The 12,543-nt window shown below is 33.4% G+C and overlaps 4 protein-coding genes across 4 annotated transcripts in view; 1 reads left to right on the top strand and 3 right to left on the bottom strand.

Annotated features, from left to right (window-relative positions):
* Nucleotides 1-12,543, bottom strand: part of LOC105148923 (uncharacterized) — a 256,440-nt gene that overhangs the window by 234,666 nt on the left and 9,231 nt on the right. The gene's annotated exons all lie outside the window — the stretch shown is intronic.
* LOC105148931 (protein N-terminal glutamine amidohydrolase) lies at nucleotides 41-5,617 on the bottom strand. The gene is made up of 4 exons (XM_087414159.1): nucleotides 5,252-5,617; nucleotides 3,511-3,664; nucleotides 3,156-3,426; nucleotides 41-2,882 (listed from the first exon to the last, which is right to left on the bottom strand). Exons 1-4 carry the CDS (start codon nucleotides 5,341-5,343, stop codon nucleotides 2,728-2,730), a joined length of 672 nt encoding a protein of 223 aa, XP_087270285.1. The 5' UTR covers nucleotides 5,344-5,617; the 3' UTR covers nucleotides 41-2,727.
* Nucleotides 6,962-8,870, top strand: LOC105148930 (isochorismatase domain-containing protein 2). Its single transcript, XM_011060991.2, has 4 exons — nucleotides 6,962-7,333; nucleotides 7,619-7,762; nucleotides 7,838-8,023; nucleotides 8,691-8,870. Exons 1-4 carry the CDS (start codon nucleotides 7,205-7,207, stop codon nucleotides 8,841-8,843), a joined length of 612 nt encoding a protein of 203 aa, XP_011059293.1. The 5' UTR covers nucleotides 6,962-7,204; the 3' UTR covers nucleotides 8,844-8,870.
* Nucleotides 8,995-10,603, bottom strand: LOC147907226 (uncharacterized). The gene is made up of 3 exons (XM_087414160.1): nucleotides 10,146-10,603; nucleotides 9,656-9,817; nucleotides 8,995-9,284 (listed from the first exon to the last, which is right to left on the bottom strand). The coding sequence occupies exons 1-3, from the start codon at nucleotides 10,397-10,399 to the stop codon at nucleotides 9,107-9,109; spliced, it is 594 nt and encodes a 197-aa protein (XP_087270286.1). The 5' UTR covers nucleotides 10,400-10,603; the 3' UTR covers nucleotides 8,995-9,106.

The raw sequence follows: 12,543 nt of genomic DNA, 5'->3' as shown, positions 1-12,543 counted from the left end.
TAAGGATAGGACTTTAGGAAATAACCAGAAAACTTGAGAGTATTCTGTAAAATTCGAAGCTTAGACGAACGGAGTGCATCCATTTATTGTAATAACCCATCATATACTCGAAAGGAGAAGGTCATAAAGAGGTTTCCATGATTCTCTGCAAATATGCGAAAACGTGGCAATAGACTTATGATCTTTAAGTCTAGGCGTTTACAGATAGTAAATGACAATGGTAATAGAATATGTCACCGAACGCCGACAAATATATATATAATATATATGTATATATATAAAACATTGTATAAGTTAACATTTCCGACTAAACTCTTATCGGTGTATCGAAATCGATACAATATAATTACAATATATCTGTATAATAAATATGAAATATCGATATATATGTATATAATATATATATCATAATCGTAATAGTTCTGCTCTGATATATTTAGCAATATCTTATCTGAACGATAAAGAGAATCTTTTTTTCGGTATTTTTGTTTTTTGATAAAGTTTCTCGAGATTACTCGCTAAGAAGATCGGTCCCGAATTTTCCACATGTTGCGCATTAAAAGAAACCTGTCGTGGAGACTGCTGTCGAACAATTTATACTAAAGCAATTTTCGGTGACTAGATACTTCGAAACCGTAAACTCCTCCGCTTACAAGTACGTACGCTCGTAATAACATGATATATGCGAACTGGAGGTAAATATGTGTCGATGAGAAAGATAAAGTGAACTAGTGAGAGACTTTGGAAGGCAAAGAGTGGACGAACTCTTAAAACTATCGACCCGACCGGTGGATCATTTTACGATTTATTCGTAACGTCGACTCGTCGAGTCGATGGTTCGATAGTAATTGCTTGTTGATAAACTTCCCCGTTGCACTCGACCGAATGAAACAACTAATAGCGAAATTAAATTATAAATGCAAATAGATATAGCTCTATGGAACTTGCGTTCTACATCGTCACCATTATTAAATAATGTGAAATACATGAGGGTCGAGGGAAGAAAGTACACACAAAGGCTAAACTTTCAAGGTTGTCGCATCTGATAAAATGCGTATAACGTAACACGCGATTTAACCCTTTATGATCCAAGGTTACATCATGCTGATCGGAGGTGGCGAGCATTTTACACCTATTTTGCACTTATATCAAAGTTATTCTGATATATCAAGGCTACTCCATAATCGCGAACATTTAAATGAGTATTTATTCATACTTCATAAAGAATTAATCGCAAAATCACAAGAATAAATATTTGCAATGAAATCTAAAATATAAAGTAATAATTCAAATGACTTAATAAGATATTCAATATATCTACGGAATATTGAAAAATAATGTTAAATCTTAATGAATAGAACATATTTTGTGCTTATCTTATTTATAGAACAGATAGAGAATTTAAAACATTCGTTGTAAAACTTGTTCCTATCGTCACTAAAGCGACGTGTGTTGAATCAACAGATTCTTCGATGTTAACAATTGGTCGCGTGACGACGTTGTATATTCACTCAAGTTAATACGCCAATTAGGGAAGCTGCTCAACAAGCGAACATGTATCTCTTAAGAATCGGCTTTTAGTATAAACAGTAAGGTAAGTATAGCGTAGGTATTCAAAGTAGAAAGTGTAAAGTATCACAAGAATTACAATAATCGTAATAATTACATTACGTCGCAAAGATTAAGTTCTTGACCTTACTACATCGATCGCACAGTAATTATAAGCGCTTTTAATCGCGTCCCGTGCCTCGAGCACGCGCCGATAGACAAAGGGATCTCTATCAAGTCGGATAATCCTCTGTAAATACATCATCAGTCTTTGACACAATAATTATAATAACACCACTGACAGAGTAAAGCCGTGAGAAATATCGCTTTATGGCATAGAGACGAAAGTACTTATATAAAATACGATTCGAGTTCGGAAATATGTGATCGAATGTGCTACATTTACCGGAGGAGAGCATCCCATCCCGGATAAATTCTGCGAAGGAGACTTTAGTAGAAGATAGAAAATGGATTTCGATAGATCCCATAATGCATAAGCACTTATCGAGAGTATTCAAAAAGCAGCTCAGCAGAATCGTTCTTCATGCACGGCAAGCCAAATCACTCGATTGGAGAATAAAACGTCAATCTCTTATTATATTGCAAAAAGTGCATGTTTCTGTTATCAATATACATAGGTTTTGATTGTGATAAAACATGAGATTTTTAAATCTTTCTACCTAAGAATCGGAACATCTTGATTAATAATAATAGATAAATAATTATTACTTGCATTGATAATTTTATATACTCATTGGTTTCACGTTACCCGAAGGTTTATGCGTAAAGTTTTGTTTGTGCCAGAACAGAGGAGCAAGAAAAGTAATAAATAACAATTGATAAACTTATCTGAATTATTTAAAACGTCCATTCACGGCGGTATAACGAAACTTCGACAAAAGTATCACACAACGCCATAATAAATTTAATTTAGCTAAAATCATCTCGGTCCCAGCTCGGTTTCCGAGCAAACTTTGCTCAAATAGCAATACAACGACTTTATATTTGAAATTCTGCCGTAATTAGCAGCAATTAACTAACATTATTATCAAATTTCGCTCAAGTATTTTAGCCCACGATGATGGGCTACACATGCACTAAACCAATTCCCTTAGGCCATACAATTGATTTCCAAGATGTTTTATCAAAGCGTACGAACGTCGCGTTGCAATTCACGACTTAAGTTGCTGTAGCTTGCGGTTGCGGCGGCGTCGGCGCCTGTGTGTTGACATTTGGCCTATAAAATCGGTTAACTAATTGTTTCAAACTCATTACAACGCCTAGTCCGGTTCCTAGTTCCATGTTGATGAATGAGTCGAGATTATCCTTGCAAGCTGGAACGTACGAAATGAAGCCGATGAATAAAAAATGTTCATAAATAGATTGTTCTACACAAATACACGTGCAGTTCAAAAATTCATGGTATAATCCAAATGGAGATTAAATGTTGGAAGACGATGTTAAGAAAGGAGTATATGTCAAGGTCCCATTTTCTACTATGTTCATAACGGACGTGAATGTGATATTTCCAAGAGGCCAAGATGTTGCGAGAATTGTACAGGAAATCTTTTGCAGGTCCACAAAATTTTCTGAAGTTTCCTACATACTTGGTGTCGATATTGGAGGATAATCCGGCGGTGTCTTGATCCAAGTACCATCCTTGCGCTTCATGTGATGCCGATTTGATGCGAACTGTTGTAAGTACACGCTGGCGGGCACCAGACGGAATCTTCTGTGATACTCGGGCCGTAGAGCCTCGTCAGATCGGAAGGTTTCGGTCGCGTACTTCCAGAAATGCGTGGGAAACGGCAGGCAACTTTCTAAATCATACACTACCGCCCTTTCGTCGGGTGCGTAGATGAGAATAGCATGGTAATCCTACAGAGAAGACATTCTTATGAAATATTAATAGAAGATAGAAGACATTTCTTAGCTTAATCATCGTCTCACCGCGATACTAACCCACACAACTAATTTGTCTTCATCCTTTCCCGATCGTTGACGCCAAAGGGGAACGCTTCGTCGTGGGTTGCTTACGAAAACAACGTGACAATGTTGCAATTCGGAAGGATGCCTAGTCGCCACGTCTTGACAGAGCTTCCAAACATTTTCCTCGCTGAAATTGGGTACAAACCGCCCTTTATCCTCGACCAAAAATATTTGTGCAATTTATAATTGATTTGTTTTTCTACCAGAAATGCGAAGGAATAGTTGAACAAACGATTAACAAAATATTTTACTTGTTATATATGCAATAGATGTTTCATTTGTTTGCACTTTATCTTATTTGTTATTTATATCACAGACATGAATAACGAATAAGAGAATGAATTTAAATGGAAATATTAATCTTTAATTTAAATCACATTCAGGAAAACATCAAAGATATTTAAGTTATTTATTACTTATGCATTATTATATTGTACTCGTTAATTATATAAATTATTGAAATATAATAACTAAAATAACTAAATTTAATAATATTAATAATATTAATTTTATTAATATTAGTATTAGAATTAATAAAGATAAGATTAATAATATTAATAAATATTAAATCAAATTATATTAAATTATGTATAATATTGTATAGAATACATTCAATTGTAGGAGTTGCATACATACGAAAAAGCCAACATAATAAAATTATAACATAATAAAGAGAATACAAAGAATATTCAATGATGGCGTTAATTAATTACAGCAAAAAAAGTTTGATCTTTGAGGCTCATTCTGAAAGTGCAAAAATTACAAAGAATCGCTCTACAAAGTCATAAAAAAAAAACAGCGTCGACACTATTAGATGAAACAAACAGAGTGCAGTCATTATCGAATAATCGCAAAACGTATAAATAAAAAGTTTAAAAGAATCGCTTCACCTACCTGCAGGTTACGTGTTCTGCGCAATTACGAAGGAAATGAAACCGATCTATAATCGTGCTCGTGCAAGTGCGGTTTAGCGCGACAACAGCTTCGCGTGCCACCACATTTCGTGCGCATTATTTATCGCATGCATTATTAATTGCAATAAAAGCAGGTTTGTGCATTCGCGCCCGTTTAAGCGGCACACGTGAAGCAGCCGGCAGTTAAACGGCGTGAGTGCCAGTACAACTGTACTGGTGAGTAGCCACGAAATAAAAATTCATTTCGCGGAAAGAAAGTAACTGAAACGGAAAATGCGAATAAGCAGTCGCACAAAGCTCCCGTTAAATCTCTGACCTATATATTTATCGATCTCCTTAAAATAGGTTACTTTACGTCGAAACAATATTTTTCGACAGAAATTCCATTCATTCGTATTTATAAATCAAGATAGTTTGGAAATTCCAATTTACGAGAAAAAAGTGCTATTTGCTCCAAATGTATTCAAGGCTTGAAACTGCGCTCAATTAATTCTTAAACTTTGACATCAGCGTTACGACACGCTATTACTATTCGAAATTTTATCTCTTACTATCAAGAATCACTAGTGAAAGCAACAGGAGAGCGGGCGATTTAGTACAGTTTCGAATTACGCGCCGCGCAAAAATGGCCGCGTGTTCTCGCGCGCGGTCGTCCGCAACGTATCGATCGGAGCATGGGGCACGGGTGCATGCCGCAATACGACGCGTTTGTTTGTCCGAGGATCGATCGGGGAACCCTGACCGAATCGGGGCACACTGTCGCCGATTGCGGTGACGTCGACCCCGCAAAGATCACTTACCAGTAGCAGCTGGTGTTGACGCAATCGGATGCCTTGGTGAAGAGCGGCACCAGGGGCTTCGCGTTCCCGGTCACGCGAGGTTCAACGGCCATCCTGCGAACGTTCCTGCGGGACACGACGTGAGATACGAAGCAGACCGAATGCACCGGACACGCGGAAACACGAGCGCGTTTAAGCGAACCGTGTTAATCACCCCGTGAGCCTCATAACGAAACGTTAAACGATCTCGAACTTCTCGTCCTCTCGTTCTTAGCCGCGACGCGCACACCCAATCGGTCGGGACATTGTTTAACTACTGCACCTCGGCGCGGGCGGCGCAGCTCGTTTAAGCCCAGTGTACCCAAATCGAATGAGGAAACCCCACCACGCGGCGCTCTCATAAACCTCCGCGCACCTGCGCACTACGCGGCACGACTTGTGGACTATACTCGGGGTGATTTTGGGGGCAATTTCCATTATTTAAATTAATTTAACTACATTTCAAAACGTCTCCGAGGAATGTTTCAGGATTGATAAGAAGTGTTTTTTTTTAATATAATGTTTTTTAAAAATATATTTTTAATATTTTGAACATGTTTTAAATATAGTATTTTAAATATTGAAAGAAACTTACTTTAAATATGTTTGAAACATATTTTTTATCAATCTTGGAATATTTTATTGGATATAATGTAGAAAATGGATAAAGTTGAAAAATATTTAGAAATTTAGTATTCCATATATTTTAATATATGGAATATATAGTTTTAATATAATATGAATATAATAGAAAGATTTTAGGACTTTAGTATTTCATAAATCACTCTAAAAAATGAAAATTGAGCAAATCGTGAAAAATAGTGGTTCAATTTTCAATCTCTAAGAAATTTCACTCTGAAAAGTGAAATCTCACTCTTAAAGATTGAAAATAAAAGCAGAAAGAATAGAATGAGAGAAGGAAAACAATTTTTTAAATGTTCTTTAAATGCTGACTTTTAAATGCTTTCTGTTTTTTCGTAAGAGTCCTATTTTTACAAAATATGCACGCGACTGAAGAAAATGAGTATGATCATCGCGCATGTGTAGATCTTTCCCTTGATTTGATAACATAACATTGCGCCCGATTGCGCTGACACATGGCGTGTACTGGCGTGTATACACCTGAACATGTAACGCAAGAATGAACATACACGAGATGCAGTGCGTTTCTTATTCGCGTGCAGATTTATTATCGCCGCGCGGGTGATAAATAAATTCAATGAGAAATAAATAGAGTAAAAAAATAAAGGTTATCTCGCTAGCCTCGTTTATATTAAGTCTGAGAGAAACTAGTCTCATGAATATATATTTCTACTTGCATTTTAAACATATCCTGATTATTGTTTTCCCAAAATATTGTAATCTAAATATTATAATTTACTGTACTTTTTATTCATAAATAAAATGAATATTAGGAACAATAGGAACAGCCTCTTGTCAGTTTTAATGAAAATTACACTATTTGATAAATATTTTTAATAAGAATTCACATTGTGCCAATGAACGTTTGACTTTACAGGAAGCGTTATCTATAGCTTTCATTAATTGTTTAGAGTACATCACTTGTTGATATAAATATTTTAAATTAATGAAATGGACAGTAGAAATAGCATCTTGCTGGTAATGAAAATTATTGTAGTTAATAAATATTTAATATAAAAATGTTCAACGCGTATCATTCTACAAGAAGCATTTGTTCGTAGCCTTCATTAATTGTTCAGAGCGCATGATTAGTTAGCATAACATAGATAAAAATTCCTGATATCACATGACTCGTACTTTGAATCTCGTATATAAACTTTTCGAGTACGTCGTACTTTGCAGTGATTTTCAAGTTTTCGTGAAACGTAATTTGTCGCATTGTTCACGTTTCTTCGTGTGCACATCAAGTAATAATCGCGATAACGTAAACAATAACGAATAACGATTGCGACGATGGCTACAAATCCTGCGAAAGCTATACTCCGGCAAGGAAGGACCGCACTATTTATATGCGATGTTCAGGAAAAGTTTGTGAAGGCTATATTCCAATTTGATAAAATAATTCAAAACTCAACGAAACTGGTAAATTCATTAAATTACATCGTTTTATTGTACGATTTATGTTAGAACGTAAATACATGTTGAGGTTATGTTATTTCTCATAATTACAAAGCCTGTTCTTTTCAGCAAAATGTACACTTCATTTTTTTCTCTTTTTCTCTCCATGTTGGAGAAAAAAGAAAAAAAGATGAGAGGTGCGAGACATGTTCAACTAAAAAGAACAGACTTAAGGCCATCCAGTTGTAAATTAACATTATTACAATACAATACAATACTTGTCGTAATACAAAATACTATTGTTTATAGATTAGCGCTCTAAAAATTATGAATGTGCCTATGCTAGTGTCCGAACAGAATCCAAAATCTTTGGGGAAAACTATTCCTGAACTTGATATCTCTGGAGCCAAGAAACCTTTTGCAAAAATGCAATTTAGTATGTGTACTCCTGAAGTACGTACACACTGTATTCATGTTCTACAAATAGTATTAATATCAGTTACATAAATGTTGTTTTGCTCTCTTCAGATTAATAAGGAGCTTGTGACACTTTGCAATGGACAAAAACCAGAGTCTATTATACTTATAGGTATCGAAACACATATCTGTGTAGAAAATACAGCTGTTGACTTAAGACAATACGGCTATGAAGTCCATACTGTGGCAGACTGTTGTTCATCACGTACTCAAGAGGACAGATTACTAGCTTTGGAGGTATGTACTATGATTAGGCATGTGTTTTTTTTATTTTAACTTCTTGCACAGTTTATCTTTTACTTTTTCCTTTTCCATTGAAGAGAAAAAAAGAAAAGATAAATTGTATAATACAAGTTTAGTAAAAAAAAAAACAGACTTGTGCTATCTAGTTTATTAACTATTATTGCAATATAAATGTTCTAATTTAGATTTTATTATTAAATTTCTGTTTTTTAAAAAAACAGATGTTTTAATATACAGGATGATTTTAACATATTTCGTCACCCATCATAAGCAGGTAGAGTGAATCGAACTGATGTTGGACTCATGTTGGTAAAAATAAGAAAATGAGTACTAAAAAGTTGATAAAAAATTCTGAAAAAATTTTTAGAGTTCTATGAGAAGAAAATAAATGATTTTTGTCTCTTGTAGTTTTTCTATAAAGTTGATAATATTTGAGTAAAAAAATTATTCAAGACCAATATTTGGCAATTTTTAGTAATTAATATCTCGTTAACTATTGCGTAAACTGCAAAATGGTAGATGACTTTTCGACTCAGTTCGATTCACCTCTACCTACTCATGATGGATCACGAAATATGTTAAAGTCACTCTGTATATTTATTTATCAAGTTTATTATCTTATTAAATATGCATTGTTCAAATTATATTTATTTTTTTACAGAGAATGCGAGACATAGGATGTCATATAACCACTTCTGAGAATGTTATATTCAAGCTTATACGGGATGCAAGCAGTGAACAATTCAAAACTATACTGTCTCTCGTCAAAACACCAACTCCATACACAGGATTAGTTCCTGTCTCAAAAATATAAATTTCTTGAAAAAAAAAAAAATAGAAAGATCTTTCTATATTTGTCTATGTATACGTTTATATCAATGGCATATATATATATATATATATATATATATATATATATATATAAATTCATATACAGTCATAAATGGTTCTAAGAAATAAAGAGATTATATTTTATTAAAATATCAATGTATTTACTTATGCAAGACAAGAAGCTTAATGTATATAAGTACTGTATACGATTTAAAAATCAAGTTTGTATCAATCAGGTTTGAATGTTTATTTCATGCCTGTCGAGCCAAATCCTTCTGCACCTCTACTCGTATCAGTTAAGGTATCTACTTCTTCTATTTTAGGATACGTAATTTTTTCACAAATTAATTGAGCTATGCGATCACCAGGTACAACTTCGAAATCTTCATTACTATGGTTGAATAGTACTACACCAACATTACCACTGTTTCAAAAAAATAAATAAATCATTAAAATGAAAACAATGGTACTTTTGCTCATATCTATAATCAGGCCTTAAATTTAATGCTTCTTTAAATTCATCTTTAGATGCTGTATAGGTGTCAAAAAATTATTCATTTATTTAGAACATCTAAAATTGAATCTGAAAAAGCTTTAAATATAAGATCTGACTGTGAATATGAGCATTTGACATTTTATTATCCTTTGATGCTTTCCAGCAAGTATAATACAGTGATCATTTCATCTTTGTTTAACATTATTAAATAAGAATGTGGTGGTATTGTTATATATCATTTCTCTATTTCTTGCTGGAAAACTCCCTTTGTCTCTGTAGAAACTGTGCATAGTATATACCGATAATCTGCATCTATTACACCTGCACCAACATCTATGTGATTTTTCCATGCTAGACCAGATCGTGGTGCGATTCTACCGTACGTACCAAAAGGAACTTCTATTTGCAAATCAGTCTTGACTAATTCCTTGCCATGGCCTGGTATAATATACTTATACGCACTGTATCACACACAAGAGAAATATTTTAGAAACTTACATAACCTTGATCAAATTTCAACGATTATTGTTATAGATAGAGAAATGCTCACCAAATACATAATTATCATAATCAAAGGCAAATTTCTTTGTACTCACTAGGCTTATTAGGTTACTTAACATTTATCTTATATAACGTATATTTATATATAATATTTTGAACGAATGTAACTAATACAGCAATTGTAGATTGACCGAGATCACTCTCTTATTGTCACTAGCCACTAGTATTTGGTAGAGCAGAGTAATAGAAAAATTAATTAAGTCAGTAATCATAGTCGGAATGATGTACCTCCGTAGATCGTAGCCTGCCGCATATTCCGAACCCTTCATCGGTGGGAACGCCTTGTCCGACAATTTAGCGAACTTCAACACGTTTCCTGACATGACGAAATTGTTATCTCTCACAAATTCTTCGCAATTCGATTCACAACAATCACGAATGCCCAACAACAATGCCACGCTATGCCACGCTATGCCACGCCAGTTTGCCGCCAAAACGAGATGATCGTTGGTATCGTGGCGGTAAACACTAAACAGCTGCATCCGTCGTTATTCATTTTAGTGTCACGTATTAATATGAATTTGAAAAACACAATTAACTCGCAAAGCTAAAAAAAAACGTGGCATATTTTGGTAATCGCGGTCATTGATTGTGAGACATGTGATAACGAAATTAATAAATCTTGGTATCACAATCATTGTTTTTACCGCGAAATTTAAATATACGGATCTGTCTATCTATAAAACGAGAAACCAAAAAAATGTTATGCTTAAACTCTGCGTACAATAGAAGAAATATTAGGAAAAAGAATAAATATTATAAATATCAGAAATAAAAAAATTAAGAAATGAATAAAAAATATATAAATAATTTATTGTATTTTATATGTATTTGTTGTGCGTTATGTTTACTTTCTACTCTTAATTTTTTATTTATTTCTGTTTCTAATATTCTTCCATTGTGAAAAGACTTTATAGTGACTCTTTGACTAATTGAACATCATGATATTCTTCAATGATATTCTTTTAGCGTTAAACTATTTTTATCTATCTCATACGGAAATACTTTTCATTCCTTTGAGGATAATAGAAAAAAAAACTGGATCCAATACTAGAATAGTTAGAATATAGAATCCAATACTTAGAATATAGAACGCAATGGACGATAATGCATGAGTCTATATGGAGACACCTGTTCATATAGAGAACAACAATATAATTAGTTGCAAAATCAAACGTTATTATCGAATGAAGAGAATGGTTAATGTCGGTGACTGATCGCGGCTGTATAATACTCGACATACACGGATCAACATTGCTCATATAGAGTGAAATGGCATAAAGACGAAACGAATGCCGGTATTTTCGAAAAACTGCTTCTCTGATCTCTCCTCCGCGTACAATCGCGTAAAGCGCATGTCTGATGCGTAATAGCCAGCATGCCTCATGGATAATAAATGGGTACATTCAGAACGACAACTCACTGAGCGCTCAATGAGCTCTTTCATCTGATTGGCATATTCTATTAGATCCTACAATATAGACCAATTAGATAAAAGAACTCACTGAGCGGTTGTCATTCTGAATGCACCCAATAAACATCCGCATATGCGACTACGCGCGCGATTCAACATGATTTTCATATTTTTATTCGATTGTGGAAAAACCCTATCATAGATTTATGTGATTTCTTCTACCACATGGAATGTTCTGATTGCGACATGCCGATCGGCAAAATAATATATGGCTCGCTATTGAACGGCCTTTTGAACCGTTTGCATAATTTTTTTTTGCACAAGAAGATTGTTAATTTGCTCGTTTGTATGATGACGGACTACGTTGTCGAAACGACGGCTCGTATATAACCTCGATTACTGACGATATAGTATTAAAAACCGAACATTCTTACGGGAGTTCGCATTTCTGTTAAAATTTAATTAATTAAGAGCCGATTGTTCCACTTTTTGGTAAATTTTACCTTTTGGATAAGTAGCAAGATTATCCAATCACATGCGCGAATTGCCATTTTACCTCACAGGTAAAATTTATCAAAAGGTGGAAAAACCGACTCTAAGAGTAAAAAACTGAAAATATCCCAGTTACAAATGATGGAACCGGCATCGAATGTCAATTAGACGTCGAAAGCATCAAGTCGCAAGCATCGATTCGATGTCGATTCCATTATCATTTGCCGGGAAAAAATATTCTATATATAATTATATAAAATTACACAAAATTATATATAATTTTATATATTTGAATATAAATGAACAGATTTTATATATAATTATATATAATTCTATATAATTTAATATAATTTAATCTATGATAAATAATTTTATATATAAGTTTATATATATAATTATATATAAATATATATAATTATATACAATTATATAATTATATTATATATAAAATTATATATATTTTTATATAATTTTATATAATTATATATAAAATACTTTTTCTCGGGTTCTGACTGGAACTAGTAATATAATTTTATGATTTCTTAGTTTCATAGACATGTATATATATTTAAAACGCAATAATACTCAATTTTTATTAAAAAACTGTAATTTTAATGTTGTCGTCCAAGTTTGATTATTAAAAGAGAGATGATAACTATAGAAGAAAAAAATTATAATTATGATATATTGTCACAAAATTATAATTTTTCCTCTATATTT

Source organism: Acromyrmex echinatior, chromosome 15, assembly GCF_024713525.1.
Source record: "Acromyrmex echinatior isolate Ae372 chromosome 15, ASM2471352v2, whole genome shotgun sequence".
NCBI lineage: Eukaryota > Metazoa > Arthropoda > Insecta > Hymenoptera > Formicidae > Acromyrmex > Acromyrmex echinatior.
Note: the sequence above shows the minus strand (reverse complement) of the source record. Positions and strands in the feature narration are given on the sequence as shown.

Excerpts from the sequence above, each read along its gene's own strand:
- LOC105148931 (XM_087414159.1), bottom strand. The coding sequence starts at position 5,343 with ATGGCCGTTGAACCTCGCGTGACCGGGAACGCGAAGCCCCTGGTGCCG. Across the intron at positions 3,665-5,251 it reads GTCAACACCAGCTGCTACTG|CGAGGAAAATGTTTGGAAGC; the intron begins GTAAGTGATCTT and ends ACCCAATTTCAG. Across the intron at positions 2,883-3,155 it reads TCCTCCAATATCGACACCAA|CTTGCAAGGATAATCTCGAC; the intron begins GTATGTAGGAAA and ends CGTACGTTCCAG.
- LOC147907226 (XM_087414160.1), bottom strand. The coding sequence starts at position 10,399 with ATGCAGCTGTTTAGTGTTTACCGCCACGATACCAACGATCATCTCGTT. Across the intron at positions 9,818-10,145 it reads GCAGGCTACGATCTACGGAG|TGCGTATAAGTATATTATAC; the intron begins GTACATCATTCC and ends TGTGTGATACAG. Across the intron at positions 9,285-9,655 it reads GTAATAGATGCAGATTATCG|TGGTAATGTTGGTGTAGTAC; the intron begins GTATATACTATG and ends TTTTTGAAACAG.
- LOC105148930 (XM_011060991.2), top strand. The coding sequence starts at position 7,205 with ATGGCTACAAATCCTGCGAAAGCTATACTCCGGCAAGGAAGGACCGCA. Across the intron at positions 7,763-7,837 it reads TTAGTATGTGTACTCCTGAA|ATTAATAAGGAGCTTGTGAC; the intron begins GTACGTACACAC and ends TGCTCTCTTCAG. Across the intron at positions 8,024-8,690 it reads ACAGATTACTAGCTTTGGAG|AGAATGCGAGACATAGGATG; the intron begins GTATGTACTATG and ends ATTTTTTTACAG.